This window comes from Lissotriton vulgaris, chromosome 8, assembly GCF_964263255.1.
Source record: "Lissotriton vulgaris chromosome 8, aLisVul1.2, whole genome shotgun sequence".
In the NCBI taxonomy this organism is placed as follows: domain Eukaryota; kingdom Metazoa; phylum Chordata; class Amphibia; order Caudata; family Salamandridae; genus Lissotriton; species Lissotriton vulgaris.
The window spans coordinates 1,577,826,144-1,577,847,326 of NC_141696.1; the positions used below are offsets into that span (position 1 = coordinate 1,577,826,144).

The 21,183-nt window shown below is 48.5% G+C and overlaps 1 protein-coding gene across 1 annotated transcript in view; it reads right to left on the reverse strand.

The window, feature by feature from the left end:
• Positions 1–21,183, reverse strand: part of LOC147700465 (cystathionine beta-synthase-like) — a 186,859-nt gene that overhangs the window by 29,205 nt on the left and 136,471 nt on the right. The window contains exons 11-12 of the mRNA XM_086935874.1: positions 17,669–17,774; positions 16,780–16,850 (exon numbers count right to left, since the gene is read on the reverse strand). Of these exons, the coding sequence (XP_086792000.1) occupies positions 16,802–16,850; positions 17,669–17,774 (155 nt within the window). The 3' untranslated portion in view covers positions 16,780–16,801. The remainder of the gene's footprint in view (positions 1–16,779; positions 16,851–17,668; positions 17,775–21,183) is intronic.

The window sequence follows — 21,183 nt, forward strand, 5'->3', positions numbered from 1 at the left end:
GCATGGTGGATGGATGGGTGGATGCATGGATGCATGCATGATGGGTGGATGCATGATGGATGGATGTGTGGGTGCATGAATGAATGATGTATGGGTGCAGGATGGGTGGGTGGATGTATGGGTGGATGTATGAATGATTTATGGATGCATGCATGCATGATGGGTGGATGCATGATGGATGGGTGAATGCATGAATGAATGATGTATGGATGCAGGGTGGGTGGGTGGATAGATGGGTAGATGCATGAATGATGTATGGATGGATGCAAGGTGGTTCGGGCTCGCTCGCTGCGCTCGATCGCTGCGGTGCAATATGCAAATTAGTTTACGCCCCACCACTTTCAAATGTCACCAGCCGCCCCTGGGTGAGGGGCACTGGTGGAGGGTAGCAGTGAGGGACTTTGTTGAACAGGGAGCCACCAGTGCTAAAGCCGGCCCTGCTGTCCGGCCTGTTTGTTGTGAACTGGTTCAGAAACGTGACATTTTAATCCTGTTAACTATTTCACAGTTCAACGACAGCTACTCCTCTTGAAGGGTAAGCACAATTTCTGCTTACCCTTACCTTAAGATGACAAACAATGTAACTATTTAGTCAAGTAGTTTCCTGCAGTGTAGCCCTGGGATAAGGACCTATAAACACGTACTGAGAAAATGTGCCTCCTTCTGCCCCCTCCCCCACTCTCCTCGTCCCCGCCCCCTCTGTCATGAAACGGTGACGTGGAGGGGATTGTTCAGAAAAGTGCTCTGGCCTCTTTCTAGGGCGTGGGTAGGAAGGACGTTCTCCCTAGTTAGACGCAGAGCCTGGGAAATGGAACCCCAGCGGGTTCATCTATAGAGGATGCTGGTCCATAAATAATATTTCCTAATAATCGTGGCAATGTTTGATGCACCTGCGCAAAGTTTGGCCAGCCATTGGCCACTTCAGCTGGGGTTGTTCATTTCACATTTTGGGCAGATTGGGCGAGCAAGACGGGGGTAGGGGTGGCAAATATTAGGGGAGGGGCAGCGGGAGCAATTTCCTTTCATATCCCATAAGAGTTGTCCTACCCACTGCATCGGAGAATGCCGCGTGGAGTTGCATCAAGCTTGGCCTGAAGGTGGCGCTTTACACAGAATAGGATAATTGTGAGGCTCGGGTGGGCAGGGGTCACAATCCATACCAATCTCTAGTCCTGGACCGCCATCCCGCCTCCGATCTGCACCATGTGGTCAAATCACGGATCCACCACAATCCCCAGCCTCTTCATCACTTCTGCAGCATCCTTGTCCTGTTCCAAGGGTTCACACGGTCTTCCCTTCCCCTGGGACCCCCCTCTGTTCCTCGGAGGGGTGCATACGCCTGCATCTGACTCTCCACCCCAAAAGTACTGCAAGCACTCCAGCCTTACTGTGTCCTACTGTGGCGTGAGTAACCACAACCCCCCAGTCCACTCTCAACATGCCAATGGGGGGGGGGCTTGGCTCAATCAAACTGCTCCCCTACTGCCCCCAAGGGGAAGGAGTTGAGAACCTGACCCTCCACCCTCTTATCCTCCCCCCTCCCCCTCATACCTTCCTTTCCCCTTCCATGGCATGTCCATTCACAAAGCAGCCCTGGGGAAAGACTGGCTTTACCAGACACTCCCCCCTTTCATTCTGCATTGTTTTCAGCCGTACCCAGACCCCCCACCCCCTCATTGGATTGGTGGCTTCATGGAGCCCTGCAGCACATGGTCTGGCCTACCCCTTATGACCGAGAGTGCCCCAACTCCAGGAGGCAGCCATCTTTCAATGAATCCCCTCAAACTGGTGCACCCTCTTCACAGGTTCCAACCATAGGAGGGACCTAGCAGGTAATCCTAGCAGGTAATCCAGCCCCTTAGATTAGTATAAAGCTAGGAGCTGTGTCTAGAGACATTAGATTATCCTGAACTGAAACTCTGAAACAAAACTCTGGATCTTCGACATTCTACTGCAACTAGAAGACTGAAGAATCTCCCTTGTGGTCAAGGAGTGACCACCCTGTGCAAACAGGCACCATCAGTGACTTGCCGGTTTGCTTTGTCGATGCTCCTGCAGGAACCCCAAGACTTAGCGACGCAGCCTCTAGACTTCCAGACTTCTCTGACTCTGACCCACATCCACAGCAAAGCTGAGACCCGTGGCGGACACGAGAGACGTGGGACCGGACTACCTGCAGTACCTGCTTTTTGCTAACTGTGCTGCTTCTGAGGTGTCCTCGAAGTTGTGCATTGGGACTTAAGAAGCCCCAACCCGAGCCGTAAGTGCACCGAAGCTTATCTCTCCACACTCCACGAGTGTCGCGTGTGGCCTGTGCCTGCATTTCTCCTCGATGCGTCTTCGCGGTTGCTAGCCCATTGGCTAGTGGCCCTCATGAAGACATCCTTGTGAATCAACACTGCTTGCCTGATTGCTCTGGGCTTGCTCCTGCTTTCCTGTAAAGGGGAAGCTCCTCAGACCTTGCTGGTCTGAACAAGAAGCCGATATTTCTTCCTGCGTGGATAGCCTTTGCCAAGGCTTGTTGACTCCGATCCGGAAGCCGACACCGCCAACAGCGAGATTTTTTGTGGGACAGTCCGTATCCAGCTCCTGGTCATCATCGACGCCTCCTGGTCCACATGGCTGCAGAGACAAGCTTTGCATCCTTACCTGATTGCAACTCGACATCGCCTGGTTCTTTCCTGGTCACTGGCTAGTGACCCAGACTCTGTCCCATCTGCTTTCAGGTTCTTCACTGCTCCAATCCACCCTTTGATCTATCCGGACATCTTCCTCCTGGTCGCCTGCAGCATCTTTTTGCAGCTCTCCATAGGATTCGACGACGAAACCCGACACGAAAGAACACCTATGCACCCGGCTTTCCTGGGTGAGGTAACTCGAGTACTCCAGTGCTCCCATGGGTAATAACTATCCAAGTGTCCTAGTTTAACTGGGTTTTCCCGTAGTCCATCCGGAAGTGCCCGAAATCAACTACTTTGTAAACTGTACATTCCCATTGAAAGCCTATGAGAACTCGCATGTGTGTTTAGACACTGCACACGCATCCTGTGGGACTCCTACTTCCTAACCTTTGGTTGTCTAGTGTAGCCCCTGCGATTTCCTAGGCCCTAGGTCTACTCACCTTTCCTGAAGTGGTTCTTATACCACTTACTTAGTATATGGTTCGTGAGGCCCCTAGGGCAGAATCTTATTTGTGCAACTTATAGTATGCTTATTGAGTAACTTGTGCTGTATCTCGAACTCTGACCTCATAAAGAGTGCAGAGGGGTTGCGTTAGTAATAAATACATATATATTTGATATATACCTTGTGTTGTGTCCTTTCATTTGGTATTCAAGGGGTTATTATTGGTAAAACAGCTGGCTTCACATGCTCTCTGAAGTCTTAGCCTATGACTGCTGGTCCATGCTACCACTAGGATAGCTGGTCTATAAGGTTGACTTTACAACCATCACCATAAGGGTTGTTTGGACTGGAGCAGGGTGCCCACTAGAATAGTGGACATCACATATCAGGCCAACTTCTCACATTGGTGTGCAGCGGTTGGGATAAGAGCTTGCTGATTGTTTTACCCTAATATCTTGAGATATCATTTGAAAGATCACATTAAGGTACCTTGAGGAACATATAATAACAAGTCTTAAAATACTTAAGTTCTACTGAACTCAGTTGTTGTAGAGCAAAGGGCCTAGCACACCCTGACTACAACTCCTAGAGAGGTTTAGTAGGTAACACTTAGTGTAGGTAGGTGCACACACCACACCTCACTAGATCATGTCTCTGAGAGCAGAAACAAATGGATCTCTCTCAGTGGAGGCAGATCCTTCAAGGATACCTTCCAGATATGATACCCTAACCTTCCATGATTTGAGGTACTTGTGCACCTCTAGGAGGTTAAAACAGGGTTCAAACCCTACACTCAAGCACCTGATAGAGCCCATGGAAGAATATGATGCTAAGAAATCATCTCAGCCAGGTCCTTCAGGCAATGGAGAAGAGGGTCACCCATAAGCAGAAGATGCCCCTGATGAAAATCAGGGGGGTGATGATGATGATGATGATGATGATGTTGACCATGACCTGGTACAAGTAGGCATACTTACCCAGGCCAACCTAAGCCTACATGGGGCTGGAGGGGGCATATCCCCAGACAGACCCCAAGCAGGCTTAACTCAGAAGCACAGAAGGAGGAGATCCCTGTCCAGGGGTTCAAAGCACTCTAGAGTCGCAATAGGGTCAGATGCTCTCAGGAGAATGACTTCCCCTGAGAGAATCAATCAATCAATCAATCAATCAAAGACATTTATAAAGCGCACTACTCACCCAGAGGGTCTCAAGGCGCATGGGGGGGGGGGCGCTGCTGCTCGAACAGCCAGGTCTTGAGCTTCTTCCTGAAGGAGAGGTGGTCTTGGGTCAGGCACAGGTCGGTCGGGAGGGAGTTCCAGGTCTTGGTGGCCAGGTAGGAGAAGGACCTTCCTCCTGTTGTCGCTCTTCGGATGCGGGGGACGGCGGCGAGGGCGTGGTTGGCTGATCGGAGGTGGCGTTTGGGAGCGTAGAAGTTGAGGCGGTTGACGAGGTAGCTCGGGCCTTGGTCGTGCAGGGCTTTGTGTGCGTGGGTGAGGAGACGGAAGGTGATTCTCTTGTTGACGGGGAGCCAGTGCAGGTCTCCCAGATGTCCGGGGATGTGGTTGCGTCGGGGGATGTCGAGGATGAGTCTGGCTGAGGCGTTCTGGATCCGCTGGAGTCTCTTCTGGAGCTTGGCGGTGGTTCCGGCGTAGAGGGCGTTGCCGTAGTCCAGACGGCTGGTGACGAGGGCCTGGGTGACCGTCTTCCTGGTCTCGGTGGGGATCCACCAGAAGATATTCCGTAGCATGCGCAGGATGTTGCAGCACGACGAGGAGACGGCGTTGACTTGTCTGGTCATGGAGAGGGAGGAGTCCAGGATGAAGCCAAGGTTGCGTGCGTGGTCTGTCGGTTTGGGTGCGGTGCCCAGGGCGGGGGGCCATCAGGAGTCGTCCCAGGCAGAGGGCGAGGAGCCCAGGATGAGGACTTCCGTCTTGTCAGAGTTCAGTTTCAGGCGGCTGGTCGTCATCCACTCGGCTACGTCTTTCATCCCTTCGTGAAGGTTGGCTCTGGCGGCGGCGGGGTCGTTGGTCAGGGAGAGGATCAGCTGGGTGTCGTCGGCGTAGGAGATGATGTTGAGGTTGTGTTGGCGTGCGATGGCCGCGAGGGGGCTCATGTAGACGTTGAAAAGGGTGGGGCTGAGCGAGGATCCTTGAGGGACGCCGCAGATGACTTCGGTGGCCTCTGACTTGTACGGTGGTAGGCGGACTCTCTGTGTTCTTCCGTCGAGGAAGGAGATGATCCATTCCAGTGCCTTCTCCTGGACTCCGACGTTGCTGAGGCGCTGCACTAGGGTGCGGTGGCAGACAGTGTCGAATGCCGCGGAGAGGTCTAGGAGGATGAGGGCCGCTGTTTCTCCGTTGTCCAGCAGGGCTCGGATGTCATCGGTGGCAGCGATGAGGGCGGTCTCGGTGCTGTGGTTGGCTCGGAAGCCAGACTGTGAGGGGTCGAGGGATCCATTCGTCTCGAGGAAGGCGGCCAGCTGTTTGTTGACGGTCTTCTCGATGACTTTGGCTGGAAACGGGAGGAGCGAGATGGGGCGGTAATTCTTGAGTTCGGTGGGGTCCGATGTTGGTTTCTTTAGTAGAGCGCTGAGTTCGGCGTGCTTCCAGCTCTCAGGGAAGGTGGCGGTGTCAAAGGAGGTGTTGATGATGTCCCGCAGGTGGGGTGCGATGACAGCGTCGGCCTTGTTGAAGACGTGGTGAGGGCAGGGGTCGGTCGGAGATCCGGAGTGGATAGAGTTCATAGTGCGGATGGTGTCTTCTGTGTTGATCGGGGTCCAGGCGCTGAGGGTGGTGGTGGGAGGCGGTGGTTCAGTCGTGGCGTGCGTCGGTTGAGAGCTGAAGCTGTTGTGTATGTCAGCGATCTTGTTGTGGAAGTAGGAGGCGAGGGAGTTGCAGAGGTCTTGCGATGGGGTGATGTCGTTGTTTCCGGCGTTGGGGTTGGAGAGCTCTTTCATGATGTTGAAGAGTTCCTTGCAGTTGTGTGCGTTGTTGTTCAGCCGGTCCTTGAATGCTGTTTTCTTGGTGGCGTGGATCAGTTGATGGTGCTTCCGGGTGGCGAGCTTGAGGGTGGTCATGTTGTCCGGTGTTGGCTCCCTTCTCCAGGCTTTCTCGAGGGCTCGGCAGTTCTTCTTGGAGCTCTTGAGTTCGTCGGTGAACCATGGGGCCTTCTTGCTGCCGGGTCTGCTGGGCTGGGTCCTCAGTGGGGCGAGTTCGTCCGCGCAGTTGTTGATCCACTTCGTGAGGTTGTCGGCGGCCTGGCTGGGGTTCGCTGAGCTGGCGGGAGGGTGCTGGCTCAGGGAAGCGGCGAGCTGGTCGGCTGTGATCTTGTTCCAGCTTCTTCGAGCGACCTGTTGCTGGTGGTGGTGGGTCGTGTTCTTTTTGAAGCTGAAGTGGACGCAGCTGTGGTCCGTCCAGTGGAGTCCAGTGGCGTGGCAGAAGGCGATGTCTTTGCTGGATGAGAAGACGGCATCAAGTGTGTGTCCGGCGAGGTGGGTGGGGGTGGACACCAGCTGCTTGAGTCCGAGGTTGGCGAGGTTGTCAAGCAGGGTGGTGGTGTTGCGGTCGTTGTTGTTCTCCAGGTGGAAGTTGAGGTCCCCGAGGAGGATGTAGTCAGCGGAGGGGAGGGCGTGCGGGCTGATGAAGTCTGCAATGTCTTCGCTGAATGGTGTGCGTGGTCCCGGTGGTCGGTAGATCAGGGTGCCTCTGAGGGTGGTCTTGGGGTCGGTGTGGATCTGGAAGTGTAGGTGTTCGGCGGTTGTCAGGGTGTCGTCGGTGTTGGTCGTGATGCGGATGGTGTTCCTGTGGATGATGGCGATGCCTCCTCCTCTGGTCTGGTTGGCGCGGTCCCACCGGATGATCTTGTATCCCTCTGGGATGGCGATGGCGATGTCGGGCGCTGAGGAGGCGTTCATCCAGGTTTCCGTGAGGAAGGCAACGTCAGGAGCTGTAGTGTCGAGGAGGTTCCAGAGTTCGATGGCGTGTCTGTGGACGGAGCGGGTGTTGAGCAGGATGCACTTGAGGTGGTTGCTGCTGGTGTTCGGCTTGGCGGGTGCTGGTGCAGGGCAGGTCCGGATGCAGGGGAACTTGCAGGCGTGGCAGCTGAAGGGTCCGTGGGTGCGTCTCGGGTGGCTCGGTAGCATCCCGGGATTCGGCCGGTGTTGAGTGCGTTGAGGGTGGCTGCGTCGTAGGTCCGGCGGGAGGGCGGGCGACTGCGTGGGCCAGGGGGTCTTGCGCTGGGCGCGGTCCAGGCGCGGACGGGCGCAGACGGGCTTACCTTTGGCGCACCTTCGGCGCTCAATCGGTGCTCCCGCTGCGCGCGTCCGCTGCGCGGTCGCTGAGGGGGCGTCATAAGTGAGGAGCCTGGGAGGGCGGGTCAGCTGGGTGGCGGGGTCGGCGAATGGGATGGAGGTGGGCGGGGCCGCAGGGAGTCAGCGGCGGGAGCTCTGGGCGGCGGCCTCAGCCCAGAGGGCAGGCGAGACAGGCGAGGCGGCAGGAGGGGAGATCCAGGCGGCCCAGCGGCGGCTGGGTCGCTCTAGTGCTGGAGGAGGTTGCGGGAGGCGTGGGAGGCGGGAGGGGTGATCCGGGCGGCCTAGCGGCGGCTGGGTCACAGAGGGTGCTGGCAGGCGAGCGGGCTACTGGAACTGGCAGGCAGCTGGAGCAGCGGCTGGCAGGAGGGGTGACCTGGCCTTGACAAAGGCGCGGTGGTCACTCCTGGCTCTTCCCCCGCTGGCCCCTTAAGTGAGGAGCCTGGGAGGGCGGGTCAGCTGGGTGGCGAGGTCGGCAAATGGGATGGAGGTGGGCGCGGCCGCAGGGAGTCAGTGGCGGGAGCTCTGGGCGGCGGCCTCAGCCCGGGGGCAGGCGAGACAGGCGAGGCGGCAGGAGGGGAGATCCAGGCGGCCCAGCGGCGGCTGGGTCGCTCTAGTGCTGGAGGAGGTCGGGGGAGGCGTGGGAGGCAGGAGGGGTGATCCGGGCGGCCCAGCGGCGGCTGGGTCGCAGAGGGTGCTGGCAGGCGAGCGGGCTACTGGAACTGGCAGGTAGCTGGAGCAGCGGCTGGCAGGAGGGGTGACCTGGCCTTGACAAAGGCGCGGTGGTCACTCCTGGCTCTTCCCCCGCTGGCCCCTTAAGTGAGGAGCCTGGGAGGGCGGGTCAGCTGGGTGACGGGGTCGGCGAATGGGATGGAGGTGGGCGGGGCCGCAGGGAGTCAGCGGCGGGAGCTCTGGGCGGCGGCCTGAGCCCGGGGGTAGGCGAGACAGGCGAGGCGGCAGGAGGGGAGATCCAGGCGGCCCAGCGGGCCAGGCGGCCGAGAAGAGAACATCAGGCCAGAATGAAAGAAGTCCATCTGAGGATTGAGAGGCAAGAACTTGCCCTAGCTAAAGAGAGACTTGCTCTTGCAAGAGAGAAAAAGTTAAGTGGGTTAGAACCCACTGGTGGCAGCAATATCCCTAAGGCTAAGGATAGGTCATATGATACTGGAAACCAAAGTAAGATTGTCCATCCCTACAAGAGTGGGGCTTGCAAAGTACAGCAGGTACGCCAAAGTCAGTGGGCAGGAATCTTATGGCTCTCCTTTTCTGATAAAGGCAGACATAAGCTCCTCACAGTTAGTGATGAGGATGCTAATAACTACCAAGCCCTGAAGAGTGCTGTGATATATGGGTTTGGCTTAACCACTGAGCAATATAGGTTGCTGTTCAGAGACACCCATAAGACACAGACTCAGGCCTGGACTGATTTTGTAGATTGTGCCACTAAGGCTCTGGGAGGGCTGGTTATTGGGCAGCAAAGTACATGACTATACAGGATTGTATAATTTGATTAAGAGGGAGAAGATCCTTAGTAATTGTCAAAACCAGCTTCTACACCAGCACCTGGTGGACTCTCATCTGACCTCTCCACAAGAATTGGGTAAGAGGGCAGACAAATGGATCAGAACCAGGATTAGACCTAAAAATCAGGGTGGTGACCAGAAGAAAGATTCTACCAAGCCTCAAGAGAAAGGTGGGGATAAATCCAAGGACAAGTCCCCTACAGTGCCCCAGAACTCCAGTCCCCTCAGGGCAACTTTTACCTGGGTTCACCTATCAGGTGATCAACATTGATGGAGTGCAGAAAGATCATCCCACGGCAGTAGTTAATCTCAGCTGGGGAGGTGTCACTGGCCCCAAGAGAGTGGCAGCGTCTACAAACTTGACTGTAGATTGTCTCCTGGGAAATGATCTAGAGATCTCAGCCTGGGCTGGGGTAGAACAAGAAACCCATTCCAAAATGGTAGGCCTTCCTGAAAAGGTTAGTGGGGCTGTGATGGCCACAGCCCCAGCTCAAGCAGATTTCGTCCCTGAAGAAGTTGGAAGGGCTGTGATGGTCACAGCCCCAGCTCAAGCAGATTTCCTCCCTGAAGAGGTTGGAAGGGCTGTGGTGGTCACAGCCCAAGCTCAGGCAGACTTCCCTGAAAAGGTTGGCAGGGCTGTGATGGTCACAGCCCACACACAAACTGAGTTCCTGCCTGAAAAGGTTGGTGGGGCTGTGATGGTCACAGCCCAAACTCAAACAGATTTTAGTGTTGTGAAGCCTGAAACTAAGGATCACTCCACTCAGACAGAGAGCATTGAGGAGGAAGAAAAGTCTCCCTCCCACCAGACATTAGGTGAGAGTCAGCCCCCGTTAGAGAACTGACCCTACCCCTTGTGAAGAAACTGCCCCAGAGGTAGTGAGGCCTAGCCTGGCAGAGTCCCTGATGTCAGTGGACCCTTCCAAGGTGGGACCCAGTCTGGAGCAGGTAACCTGCCCCTCTCTACCCTGCCTCAGTCAGCCCAGGGCTGTAGAGGTCAGGGAGGCCAGTGGACCCCAAAGGGCACCCTGTCCACAGGAACCCCCCACCCCCCTTCAGCAGATTAGGGGCACCAAAGCTAGCAGCCCTAGCAAGGTGAACATTCCAAAAGCTCCTGAGGGATCTCCCTTACACCTAGTTAGTAACCTCCCCCAGCCAAACCTGGGACCCAAAGGCCCCAAACCTGACCTGTCCCTCCAGTGAACCAACAAAAGGGACCCAACCTCCAGCTGTAGGTAGCCAGAGGTTGACCCTGAGAGCACAGTGCAACTCAGCCATAGAGAGAAAGGCATACAGTGTGGAAAGTGATTGAACGAAGCTGAGCCCTACATTAGAAGAGCCTCACTTCAGTACTCCATCTCAACACCAGCCTTTTATTTTGCCAAAACACACCACAGGTAGAGATTCCCTATGGTGGAGACCCTATGATACCCTTAGGGTAAGGGATTGCTTAGTGGACCATGAGAAAGGGGGTAACCATGCCAGTGCAGGTACTTCCTTATATGGCCACTTAGGCAATATAGGCTTACCTGGTCAAGGATAGCCTTATCTCCTTTCGTTTGGGGGGAGGGGGGTTGTGCAGGAAGGTGGATATCTGATTAGATGGTTACCCCAACTTTTTGCCTAGTGTTTAGCTGGTTTTTGACTTAGTTGGCCTGGGATCCTGCTAATCAGGGCCCCAGGCTATCTGCTCTCTCTGTAAAATGGACTCCATGTACTTTAGGTAAATCTCCAATTGGATATTGGGTCACCTTGTGAGTCCCTGTATAGTGTACCATTGGTACCCAGGGCATAGGTGCATCCAAGGCCTACAAGGGGCTGCAGCATGTATGATGTCACCCCTGGCTGGCCATCCAAATTGACACAACTGGATGATCACTCATCTGGGGCAAAATCATGTAATCACCCCTTGCTTAGGTAGAGTATTCCTATACCTACCATTATATATAGACACATATACACCTATAAGTCACTCCTATGGCAGGCCTTGACAATCCTGAAGGCAGAGGGCTTGGTTTTATGTGAGATGGTGCTCTAGCATAAGCTGAGCCTGTTTGCAGCTTTCGGAACCATGTCCTTATAGCTGTTCTATGATATAGCCATACCATATACTCTTCAGTGCATTATAATCCTTGCGGTTAATGCTAACTTGGGGTTTGCTTTATCAAAACATGTCGTGTAAGGTGTCATACGCTTTGGAATACTAACCCCCCCCCCCCCCCCCCCCCCCGCCAGTCGGGGGTAGCATTCCACCCTTCTAGAGGGAGAAGACATGTAGTTGTAGCTTTACCCGGTTAAAGTTAAAAAGATCCTCAGATTCACAAAATGGATGCTGCTGCCACAGACACAAGTCTGACCTCCTGCTGCTGGATGAAACTCCAGCAGGGGAGGCCTGGACAATAGGTTTCCTGCCTTGGGAGGGGCCAGCACCTCCCCAGACAGTCTATAGTGTATTGGGGCAGGGAGGGCTGAAAGAAATGAGACACTGCCTGGGGTACACAAGGTGCTCCATGCATAGCCCGGTTCAAACCAGTTGCTGGGGCACTCCAGCCCCAGCTCTGGCGCGAAACTGGACAAAGCAAAAGGGGTGTAACCACCCCCTCCCCCAGGTCCTCCCATAGGTGGGACCTAGCAGGTAATCCAGCCCCTTAGATTAGTATAAAGCTAGGAGCTGTGTCTAGAGACATTAGATTGTCCTGAACTGAAACTCTGAAACAAAACTCTGGACCTTTGACATTCTACTGCAACTAGAAGACTGAAGAATCTCCCTTGTGGTCAAGGAGTGACCACCCTGTGCAAACAGGCACCATCAGTGACTTGCCGGTTTGCTTTGTCGACGCTCCCGCTGGAACCGGAAGACTTAGTGACACAGGAACTGGACTTCCAGACTTCTCTGACCCCGACCCACATCCACAGCAAAGCTGAGACCCGTGGCAGACACGAGAGACGTGGGACCGGACTACCTGCAGTACCTGCTTTTTGCTAACTGTGCTGCTTCTGAGGTGTCCTCGAAGTTGTGCATTGGGACTTAAAAAGCCCCAACCCGAGCCGTAAGTGCACCGAAGCTCAGCCCTCCACACTCCACGAGTGTCGCGTGTGGCCTGTGCCTGCATTTCTCCTTGCTGCGTCTTCGCGGTTGCTAGCCCATTGGCTAGTGGCCCTCCTGAAGACATCCTTGTGAATCAACACTGCTTGCCTGATTGCTCTGGGCTTGCTCCTGCTTTCCTGTAAAGGGGAAGATCCTCAGACCTTGCTGGTCTGAACAAGAAGCCAATTTTCCTTCCTGCGTGGATTGCCTTTGCCAAGGCTTGTTGACTTCAATCCGGAAGCCGACACCGCCAACAGCAAGATCCTTTATGGGACAGTCTGTATCCAGCTCCTGGTCATCGTCGATGCCTCCTGGCTGACGTGGCTGCAGAGACAAGCTTCTCATCCTTACCTGATTGCAACTCAACATCGCCTGGTTCCTTCCTGGTTCCTTCCTGGTCACTGATTAGTTACCCAGACTCTGTCCCCTCTGCTTTCAGGTTCTTCACTGCTCCGATTCACCCTTGGATCCATCCGAACATCTTCCTCCTGGTCGCCTGCAGCATCTTTTTGCAGCTCTCCATAGGATTTAACGCCGAAACCCAACACGAAAGAACACCTATGCACCCGGCTTCCCTGGGTAAGGTAACTCGATTACTCCGGTGCTCCTGTGGGTAATAACTATCCAAGTGTCCTAGTTTAACTGGGTTTTCCTGTAGTCCATCCGGAAGTGCCCGAAATCAACTACTTTGTAAACTTTACGTTCCCACTGAAAGCCTATGAGAACTCCCGTGTGTGTTTAGACACTGCACACACATCCTGTGAGACTCCTACTTCCTAACCTGTGGTTGTTCAGTGTAGTACCAGCGATTCCCTAGGTCCTAGGCCTACTCACCTTTTCTGAAGTGGTTCTTATACCACTTACTTAGTATATGGTTCGTGAGGCCCCTAGGGCAGAATTGTATTTGTGCAACATATAGTATGCTTATTGAGTCACTTGTGCTGTATCTCGAACTCTGAACTCATAAAGAGTGCAGATGGGTTGTGTTAGAAATAAATACATATATATTTGATATATACCTTGTGTGGTGTCCTTTCATTTGGTATTCAAGGGGTTATTATTGGTAAAACAATTGGTATCACATGTTCTCTGAAGTGTTAGCCTAAGACTGTTTTGTCCATGCTACCATTAGGATAGCTGGTCTATAAGGTTGACTTTACAACTATCACCATAAGGTTGTTTGGACTGATACAGGGTGCCCACTAGAATAGTGGACATCACATATCAGGCCAACTTCTCACACTCAGCACTAGCACTTAATTGTGAACACTGACACTAATGACAGGCGGGCAATGAGACTAAGGTCGGATGGATGCACAGCTTTGAATTTTGGAAGGTGAGTATACAGTTTTAGGTGATGTTGATTTCAGTTTTAAGGTGCTCCACAAGGTGACGTCGAGGGCCCAACGGCGTCAAACACAATGCTCAAAAAGTGAGGCTAGAGGGTCTCTAGTCTCATCCCTTGCCGGCACACATATTGTCGTCTTTCCTAGGTAACAAAAGACTTCCACTCAATGTATTTTTGTTTACGTTTCTTTATATTTCATTGCAATTTAAACTCCAGTTTTTCAAAATTGTATCTTATATCTTCAAGATCATTATGAAATATTTTTCTGTCAGGCAATGTCTTTATCGTATGTCCAATGCATTTCGGGCATTTACATCATGCCCTTCATCAGGGAATCGATACTGGAGTATGATGAAACGGAGTAACACGCATTAAGTGTAAAGAGATAGGATTAATAAATGTTCCTGTGCACTTAATAAACTAGTTTTATATGTATACTGTGCTTGGGTACTTAAAATTAGTTTTTCATATATATCATGTTAATAGATAGGGCTGTCATCAGGACTGTTGTTTTAGCTACTATGTTCCTTATCCCACTACATGAATATTCTTTTAAATTGGTCTCAGAACATGCTCATATGTTCTATCAGTATTAGAGTATTTTTAAAAAATCGCGGTCTGGGGATCCCACCCTTAGATAGACATTCTAATAGTGTAGAGTGCATTCAAATATACGTGCACAATTATTGATTATTCTTTAATCTTTATAGATACGTCTTGAAATTGATTGAATAATAGAAGCTGTTGACTATATGCAACGTTCTCTAGACTATTATCAAGGTAATCTATTAATTGTGATTATTTTTGCACACAAATGAAACGGCTGTCTGAGAGTAGTGAACTCCTGGCACCCTTTCTGACTGACTATGTTTGGATTCAATGAACACTGATCCATAATGGCACATAGGCCGAAGAGGCATTATCCTCTCATTTCTTAAAAATGTTTAAAGCTCTTGGTTATCTGCTATCGCCCTTATACTCAAATGATATTTGTCCATTTTGGCGAAGATTTTTGAAAAGAGTTACTTATCTATTTACGAATAATGTTCAAAGCTTTTAGTGTCCAAATATAGAATTAGTGACACTTGGAAGACATACTCATTACTTTGAGCATGTAATGTGGACCTACAGATAATATGCAGTGTTTTGTAACTAGTTTGTTTGAGGAGCAGTACTGTATAACATGTTGTCATGTGTAATTTAGACAATCATTGTTGTATATCTTATCGTGTATATTTTTATTTTCAGATATTGTGTTTAAGTGAGATATTATTGTTTTATCCTGATGAAGGTTTTTGGCTTTGAGTACATATTTGCCATAACCGAAACGCGTCAATGCTTTTTATGGTGGAAAAGCACCAAGGGACAGAGTAAAAAAACTCCATTAATTGTGGAAATTGAAATACAACTTGGAGTAATCACTACAAGACTTTCAAAACTGGTGTCCTCATTCTCTCCCTTTCTAAATTGGAATAATTTTCCTTATGAATTGTCCCATTTTTATGTAATTATGTACTGTGTTTTTTTAAACTGCTTTTAATTTACCTCAATAAAATGTACAATTTCTTGGTATGACTGATCCATGTTTATCATTTACTGCTCCTTACTGTGTCTTGGTGTATGTTTTGCATAAAACTGTGGTTTACTTTTAAGTTCACCCAAAGGGGAAAACTTTATTTGACTGTGTGCCACATGTACACACCAGCACTAATCAGGGGTTCAACAGGGTGTCAAAGTGACACCCTGCCACCCTTGACTCTTTCCCTATTTTACCGAATCGGTATTTACCGATTCGGTAATTGCCATTCATTCCTATGGGCCTGGAGGCCCATAGGAATGAATGGCAATTACCGAATCGGTAAATACCGATTCGGTAATTACCGAATCTTAACGATTCTGTAATTTTTACCGAATTTTTATCTACATAGCAATTACCGATTCAAAAATACCAAATCGGTAAAATTCGGTATTTTCGAATCGGGAATTTACAATTACCTACATATAGCCCTAAGTGCCTGAGAAGAAGCATACAGTGCCTAGAAGCCAGGCACAACCAGAGTACTACTTTGGTAACTATCGGGCCGATTCACAGAACTAATTTACGACAAAATCCTAAACTTACTACTTTTGGTATTCACAGAAGGCATTCAGTAGTCTTAAATTAGCATTTTGTCTTAAATTAGGATTTTGTCTTAAATTAGGATTTTATCTTCCTATCTTAAATTAGGAGTTTTTCCTAAATTAGGATTTTGTCTCAAGTTAGGATTTTGTCCTAAATTAGGATTTTATCTTAAATTAGGATTTTGTCTTCAGTTACACTGAAGAGAAATTTAAGTGAAATTTAAGTTTAATTTAAGATAAAATCCTAACTTGAGACAAAATCCTAATTTAAGACAAAATCCTAATTTACGACTACTAAATGCCTTCTGTGAATAACAAAAGTAGTAAGTTTAGGATTTTGTCGTAAGTTAGTTCTGTGAATCGGGCCCAATATATGGAGGTTCCTATAAATTAACGTCCAGGACTAGAGGGGCTCTCCAAACTCTGCACCTCCTATTCAGTCACGGATGGATAATCTGAACATTCTTAACAGTAAACCTACGGTGGGTGACAGTGCCCAATCCCTAGGTGCCATCTTGGACAAAAGACTCAACCTCCAAATAAGCACTGGTGTAGGGTCTGTCTGAAGATAGGGTCTTGTGCTTAGAGGGTACTGGTGATGCAAAAATGGCAACATTTTAAAAGAGGCAAGTGGGAGATTTAAAAAAAAAATGAACCGATATAATGTACCTCCCCGCAGTGGCTTCTTTTGAAGCAGAGGCAAGTACAGGTGTGACGCAGTCAAAAGAAAGCCATTTTAGAATTAAAAAATCCAGAGTCTCCCGCCTGAGTTAGTCCTATATTACTTTAAAAAAGATAATGAATAATTCATATTTATATGCCTATTGTGATTAATTCGATTAACTAAGGCATATGTGTAGTACTCATGTATATAATGGTTTTATAAATATTTTATGACTGTATTTTATTGTACTGCCTATTAACTTTTATGATATTTTTTTATCGAAATAAAGTTAATTGAATTGAATTGAATTGAGTCAGTCCTATTGGCATGTCTGGTGAAGAGTGGCCCGCAGGGCTTGGCCGAAGGCCAGGACCGGTGACCAAATGTCTGGTCCTTTGCCTGGAGTTCACTCTGCATGGCCGAGCCCCGTGCTCGGGGGGCCCCTGAGGAGGTGGAAGTTGGGGGGGTCCCCCTCAGAGTGGGTCTGGATAAAGGAGAGCTTGTATGTGATCAACAGAATGGAATTGTGCATGGACTTTAGAGGCGGCACAGGTGGCCCCCTTGGATGTGAAGTTCGAGAGCCCCTCCTGCGTCATCACTTACCGGGTCGTGTCCTCGCGCACGGTCACAGGTACCCCTGCTCCTGCATCCACGCGTCACTCAGGAACCTGGACCTGCAATGGCAGCAGCAGAGTTAACAAAGGTGCCTGACAGCAGGGGCAGGGCGGGGGCTGCCCAAAGCTGGGCCACGTGCACTGAGAAGGAGAAGCATTCTTGAAGGAGGGCGGGTCTGTGCTCAGCAGTGATACACGAGGAGGGCAGACATGCCGCGATATGATGGGGTACCGTGTCATAATGTGTGCGCGGGGAGTGTTACGCGTGGAAGGGGCCGAGAAGTCATGTGGGTACATCTGAGTTGAAATGTTACATGTTGAGGGTGGGGCTAGGGGTTATGTGATATATGAGGGTAGGGCGAGGTAGTATGTGACATGATGAGGGTGGGGCTGAGAACTCATGTTCTCAGCCCCACCCAAAGATCTGGAATGAACTACCCGAAGCCTTACGTAAAGAAGGAAACCTGCTCAGCTTCAGAAAATCCTTTAAAACCATCTTATTTAGAGCAGCGGTAAATCAGGTCTAGCTCCCCCACCGTTGTGCTATCGTCTAGGTTGTTGTGTCTGACAGTTCAAAAGCGCCCTGAGACCTGCAGGTGATTTGGCGCTATATAAGCTGACTATAACAATAACAATAACAACAATGTGACATATGAGGGAGGGGTTGGGTGGTAGGGCTGAGTTGGTATGTTACATGTTATGTGACATGATGAGGGTGGAGCTGAAACATCATGTGACATATGAGGCTGGGGTCGGTGGAATGTGACATGATAAGTATAGGGCTGAAATGGGGACAAACATGTATGGTTAGGTTTTGAGTACAAGTGTCTGCAGCCGTGTGGGATCTGACTGGGCAGGACACAGCAGACGTCTCTTACATGTAGTTTCTGACCGAGTCCGGTAAGATGACCACACACCGCTGACCCTTATTCAGACTCTGAGCCGCCCTCACCGCAGCAGCCATGGCTGTGCCGGAGCTCCCACCTGTAAGAAGAGAAAACAAACATGAGGCGTGGATGAAGCGGTTCCATCCCCTAAATTCATGCCCGCCACCTGTCACAGGCACTGCTCGCCTTTGGGTCTACAATGGAGCGATCACCGACTGCCCCTCCCCATCAGTCCTGGGCTCCTAACCGACTAGTAAAGTCCAGAAGCTCCAAACCAACCTGGAACCGTTACCTAACAAAGAGGGCGACCTTTTGCTAGGATACCAGCTCTGACCTTGCTGTGACCTAGGAACCAATCATCAATCAAGGGCCTGAGAAGGAATACTGGACGACAGACCAGCATTGGTGGACTTACAAATGCTTACAAGGCCTTTCATAAGCATCATCAAGCTTTATTCAGCCACAAAGACCATAAAAGCACAATAAAAACACAGTTTAAAACCATCAAATAACTTGGAAATAATGCAAATATCACCTGTCCCCCACATTTAAAAGAAAAGTAAGAGTACTTAAAGAAATATTTTAAAATCCCAGAGAATTACAAAATGTTATGATAGCTTTTTGTGCTCACGTATAAGATAGTAATTTAATATTAATAAGTATAGGGCTGAGATGGGGACAAACATATATGGTTAGGTCTTGAGTACAAGTGTCTGCAGCCGTGTGGGATCTGACTGGGCAGGACACAGCAGACGTCTCTTAAGTTACATGTAGTTCCTGGCCGAGTCTGGTAAGATGACCACACACCGCGGCCCCTTCTTCAGACTCCGAGCCGATGACATTAATTTTAATGACATCATTTTAATATAATAATATTGAAATAATATATAATATACATAATGTAATATATATAATATAATAATATAATAAATTATAATAATGATAAATTATATAATTATAAACATAATATAATACATATATATAATATACATAATTAATTACATTATTTTCATGACTCTGACTTCTTTTAATCTTTAACCTGACTTGGAATCTTTCTCTTGACCAAGAATCTTTAACTTGTACCTCCGGTTCATATACCCAGGTCAAATGGGGCTCCACACCTTTAGATGTAGAACGTAGCATGTATGATAGTACCTTCATGAACCTAGCTTCCTGACTATTTGCAATACATTTTTCTTTATTCAATTCTTTGCCCTTTCATACGTTTTACTGCAGCAAGCTTCCTGAGAGGATTTCTCGGGATCATGAAGACGATGCCTGGTTGATGTGTTGATTTTATGCTGCATGCACAGGCTATGAATTTGTATTCGTTTTTAATGAATTTTTATTTGTTTTTAACTTTTGTGCAATAATCTATTTTTTATGGTTTTGTACTTTTCATATGTCTGCTTTTATGGTTTTTATTAACTGATTAAAGTTAATTGGCTTGACTTGAATACTGGCTTCCTTGTTCAACCTAATTGTCAGATCTGAGGGTAATACTTTCATCTCCATCTAACTCACTTCAACTCAACCACTACAAATGAGGGCATACTAACTTAGCAGTATTAAAAGGCATGTAAGCATATCAGGCATTTACATACCATCACTTGGCCACTGGAAACGTCAAGAGAGAAAACGCAGAATGAGCCGCTCCAAACTCAAAAACTGCAGCAGACATGTCCACACTCTCAAGTTAGGCAAAATACTCAACATTATTAACAGAAAAAGGAGTTTTTTTACCCTCCTGCTGCTTAAAACTTCCACCTCCCCAAAACAAGGATCTGGGACTCAGCTCGCAATTACTTTGTGAACACAGGGAGTTCACAATAGGCAAAGTATGTTGTACAGTGTCCCATGGGTACTTCTTTCACTTACAGGTACCTACTGCAGGAAAGTACTAACCACATGCTACACATGACAATCTAACTACTTTACAAAGTATACAATACTACCACATACTGTACAGTACATACACTTACTGGAATGACCGTCCTCCACCAAAAGGAACGCCGATCACAAGCTCAAAATAAGTAATAAACATCATTCATCGAACCTCAGTTTCAATGGCATCTGTAAATGATTCTTCCAGATCAAGACAAATAGCCAATCAGGGCTCTGCGTCATCAGGGATGTGCTTTAAATGTACTATTGTACCAAGGATCTTGCACTTGGCCTAGGTTTGCTAACTTAACTAAAAATCTATAACTTAAAAAAAGATATATATTTTAGTAGGGTTTTGCATGTGTTGCATCTTCATGATACATTTAATGCATATTGTTAAATAATTTTTATTGTTTTTACCTTTGCCTGCTTCTTTCAAGATTGCAAACATTCCCAACTCTCTCCCCACCCTCACCCATTGAGTTGGTTCCTTGCTTCGGGGTTGTCAGCATATGCAATGAACTAAAAAATTTTAACTTGACTTATAAACTTTAACTTGTCCAAGGATCTTTAACTTGATCTAAGATTGTTAACTTGACCAATAATCTTTAACTGGACTTGGAATCTTTAACTTGACTTGGAATCTTTAACTTGACTTGGAATCTTTAACTTGACCTGGAATCTTTAACTTGACTTGGAATCTTCAAATTGACCAAGAATCTTTAACTTGACTTGGAATCTTTAACTTGACCAAGAATCTTTAACTTGACGAAGAATCTTTAACTTGACTTGGAATCTTTAACTTGACCAAGAATATTTAACTTGACCAAGAATATTTAACTTGACCAAGAATCTTTATTTTGACCAAGAATCTTTAAATTGACTTGGAATCTTTAACTTGACTTGGAATCTTTAACTTGACTTGGAATCTTTAACTTGACCAAGAATATTTAACTTGCCTTGGAATCTTTAACATGACCAAGAATCTTTAACTTGACTTGGAATCTTTAACTTGACTTGGAATCTTTAACATGACGAAGAATCTTTAACTTGTCTTGGAATCTTTAACTTGAATTGGAATCTTTAACTTGACCAAGAATCTTTAACTTGACCAAGAATCTTTAACTTGACCAAGAATCTTTAACTTGACTTGGAATCTTTAACTTGACCAAGAATATTTAACTTGACTTGGAATCTTTAACATGACCAAGAATCTTTAACTTGACTTGGAATCTTTAACTTGACCAAGAATCTTTAACTTGACCAAGAATCTTTAACTTGACCCAGAATCTTTAACTTGACCAAGAATCTTCAACTTGTCTTGGAATCTTTAACTTGACCAAGAATCTTTAACTTGACCAAGAATCTTTAACTTGACCAAGAATCTTCAACTTCACCAAGGAGCTTTACCTTCACCAAGAATCTTTACCTTCACCAAGAATCTTAAACTTTGTCAAGGATCTTTACCGCTGTCCTCCAAGTTTCTGCTCCATGCACAGGTACCGATTTTATGTTGGTGTTAAACAGCCTAATGTTGGTATGGAGAGTTAGGTCCCTGGAGCTCCAGATCTTCTTTAGCTGAATGAAAGCAGCCCTTGCTTTGCCGGTTGTTGCCTTGACCG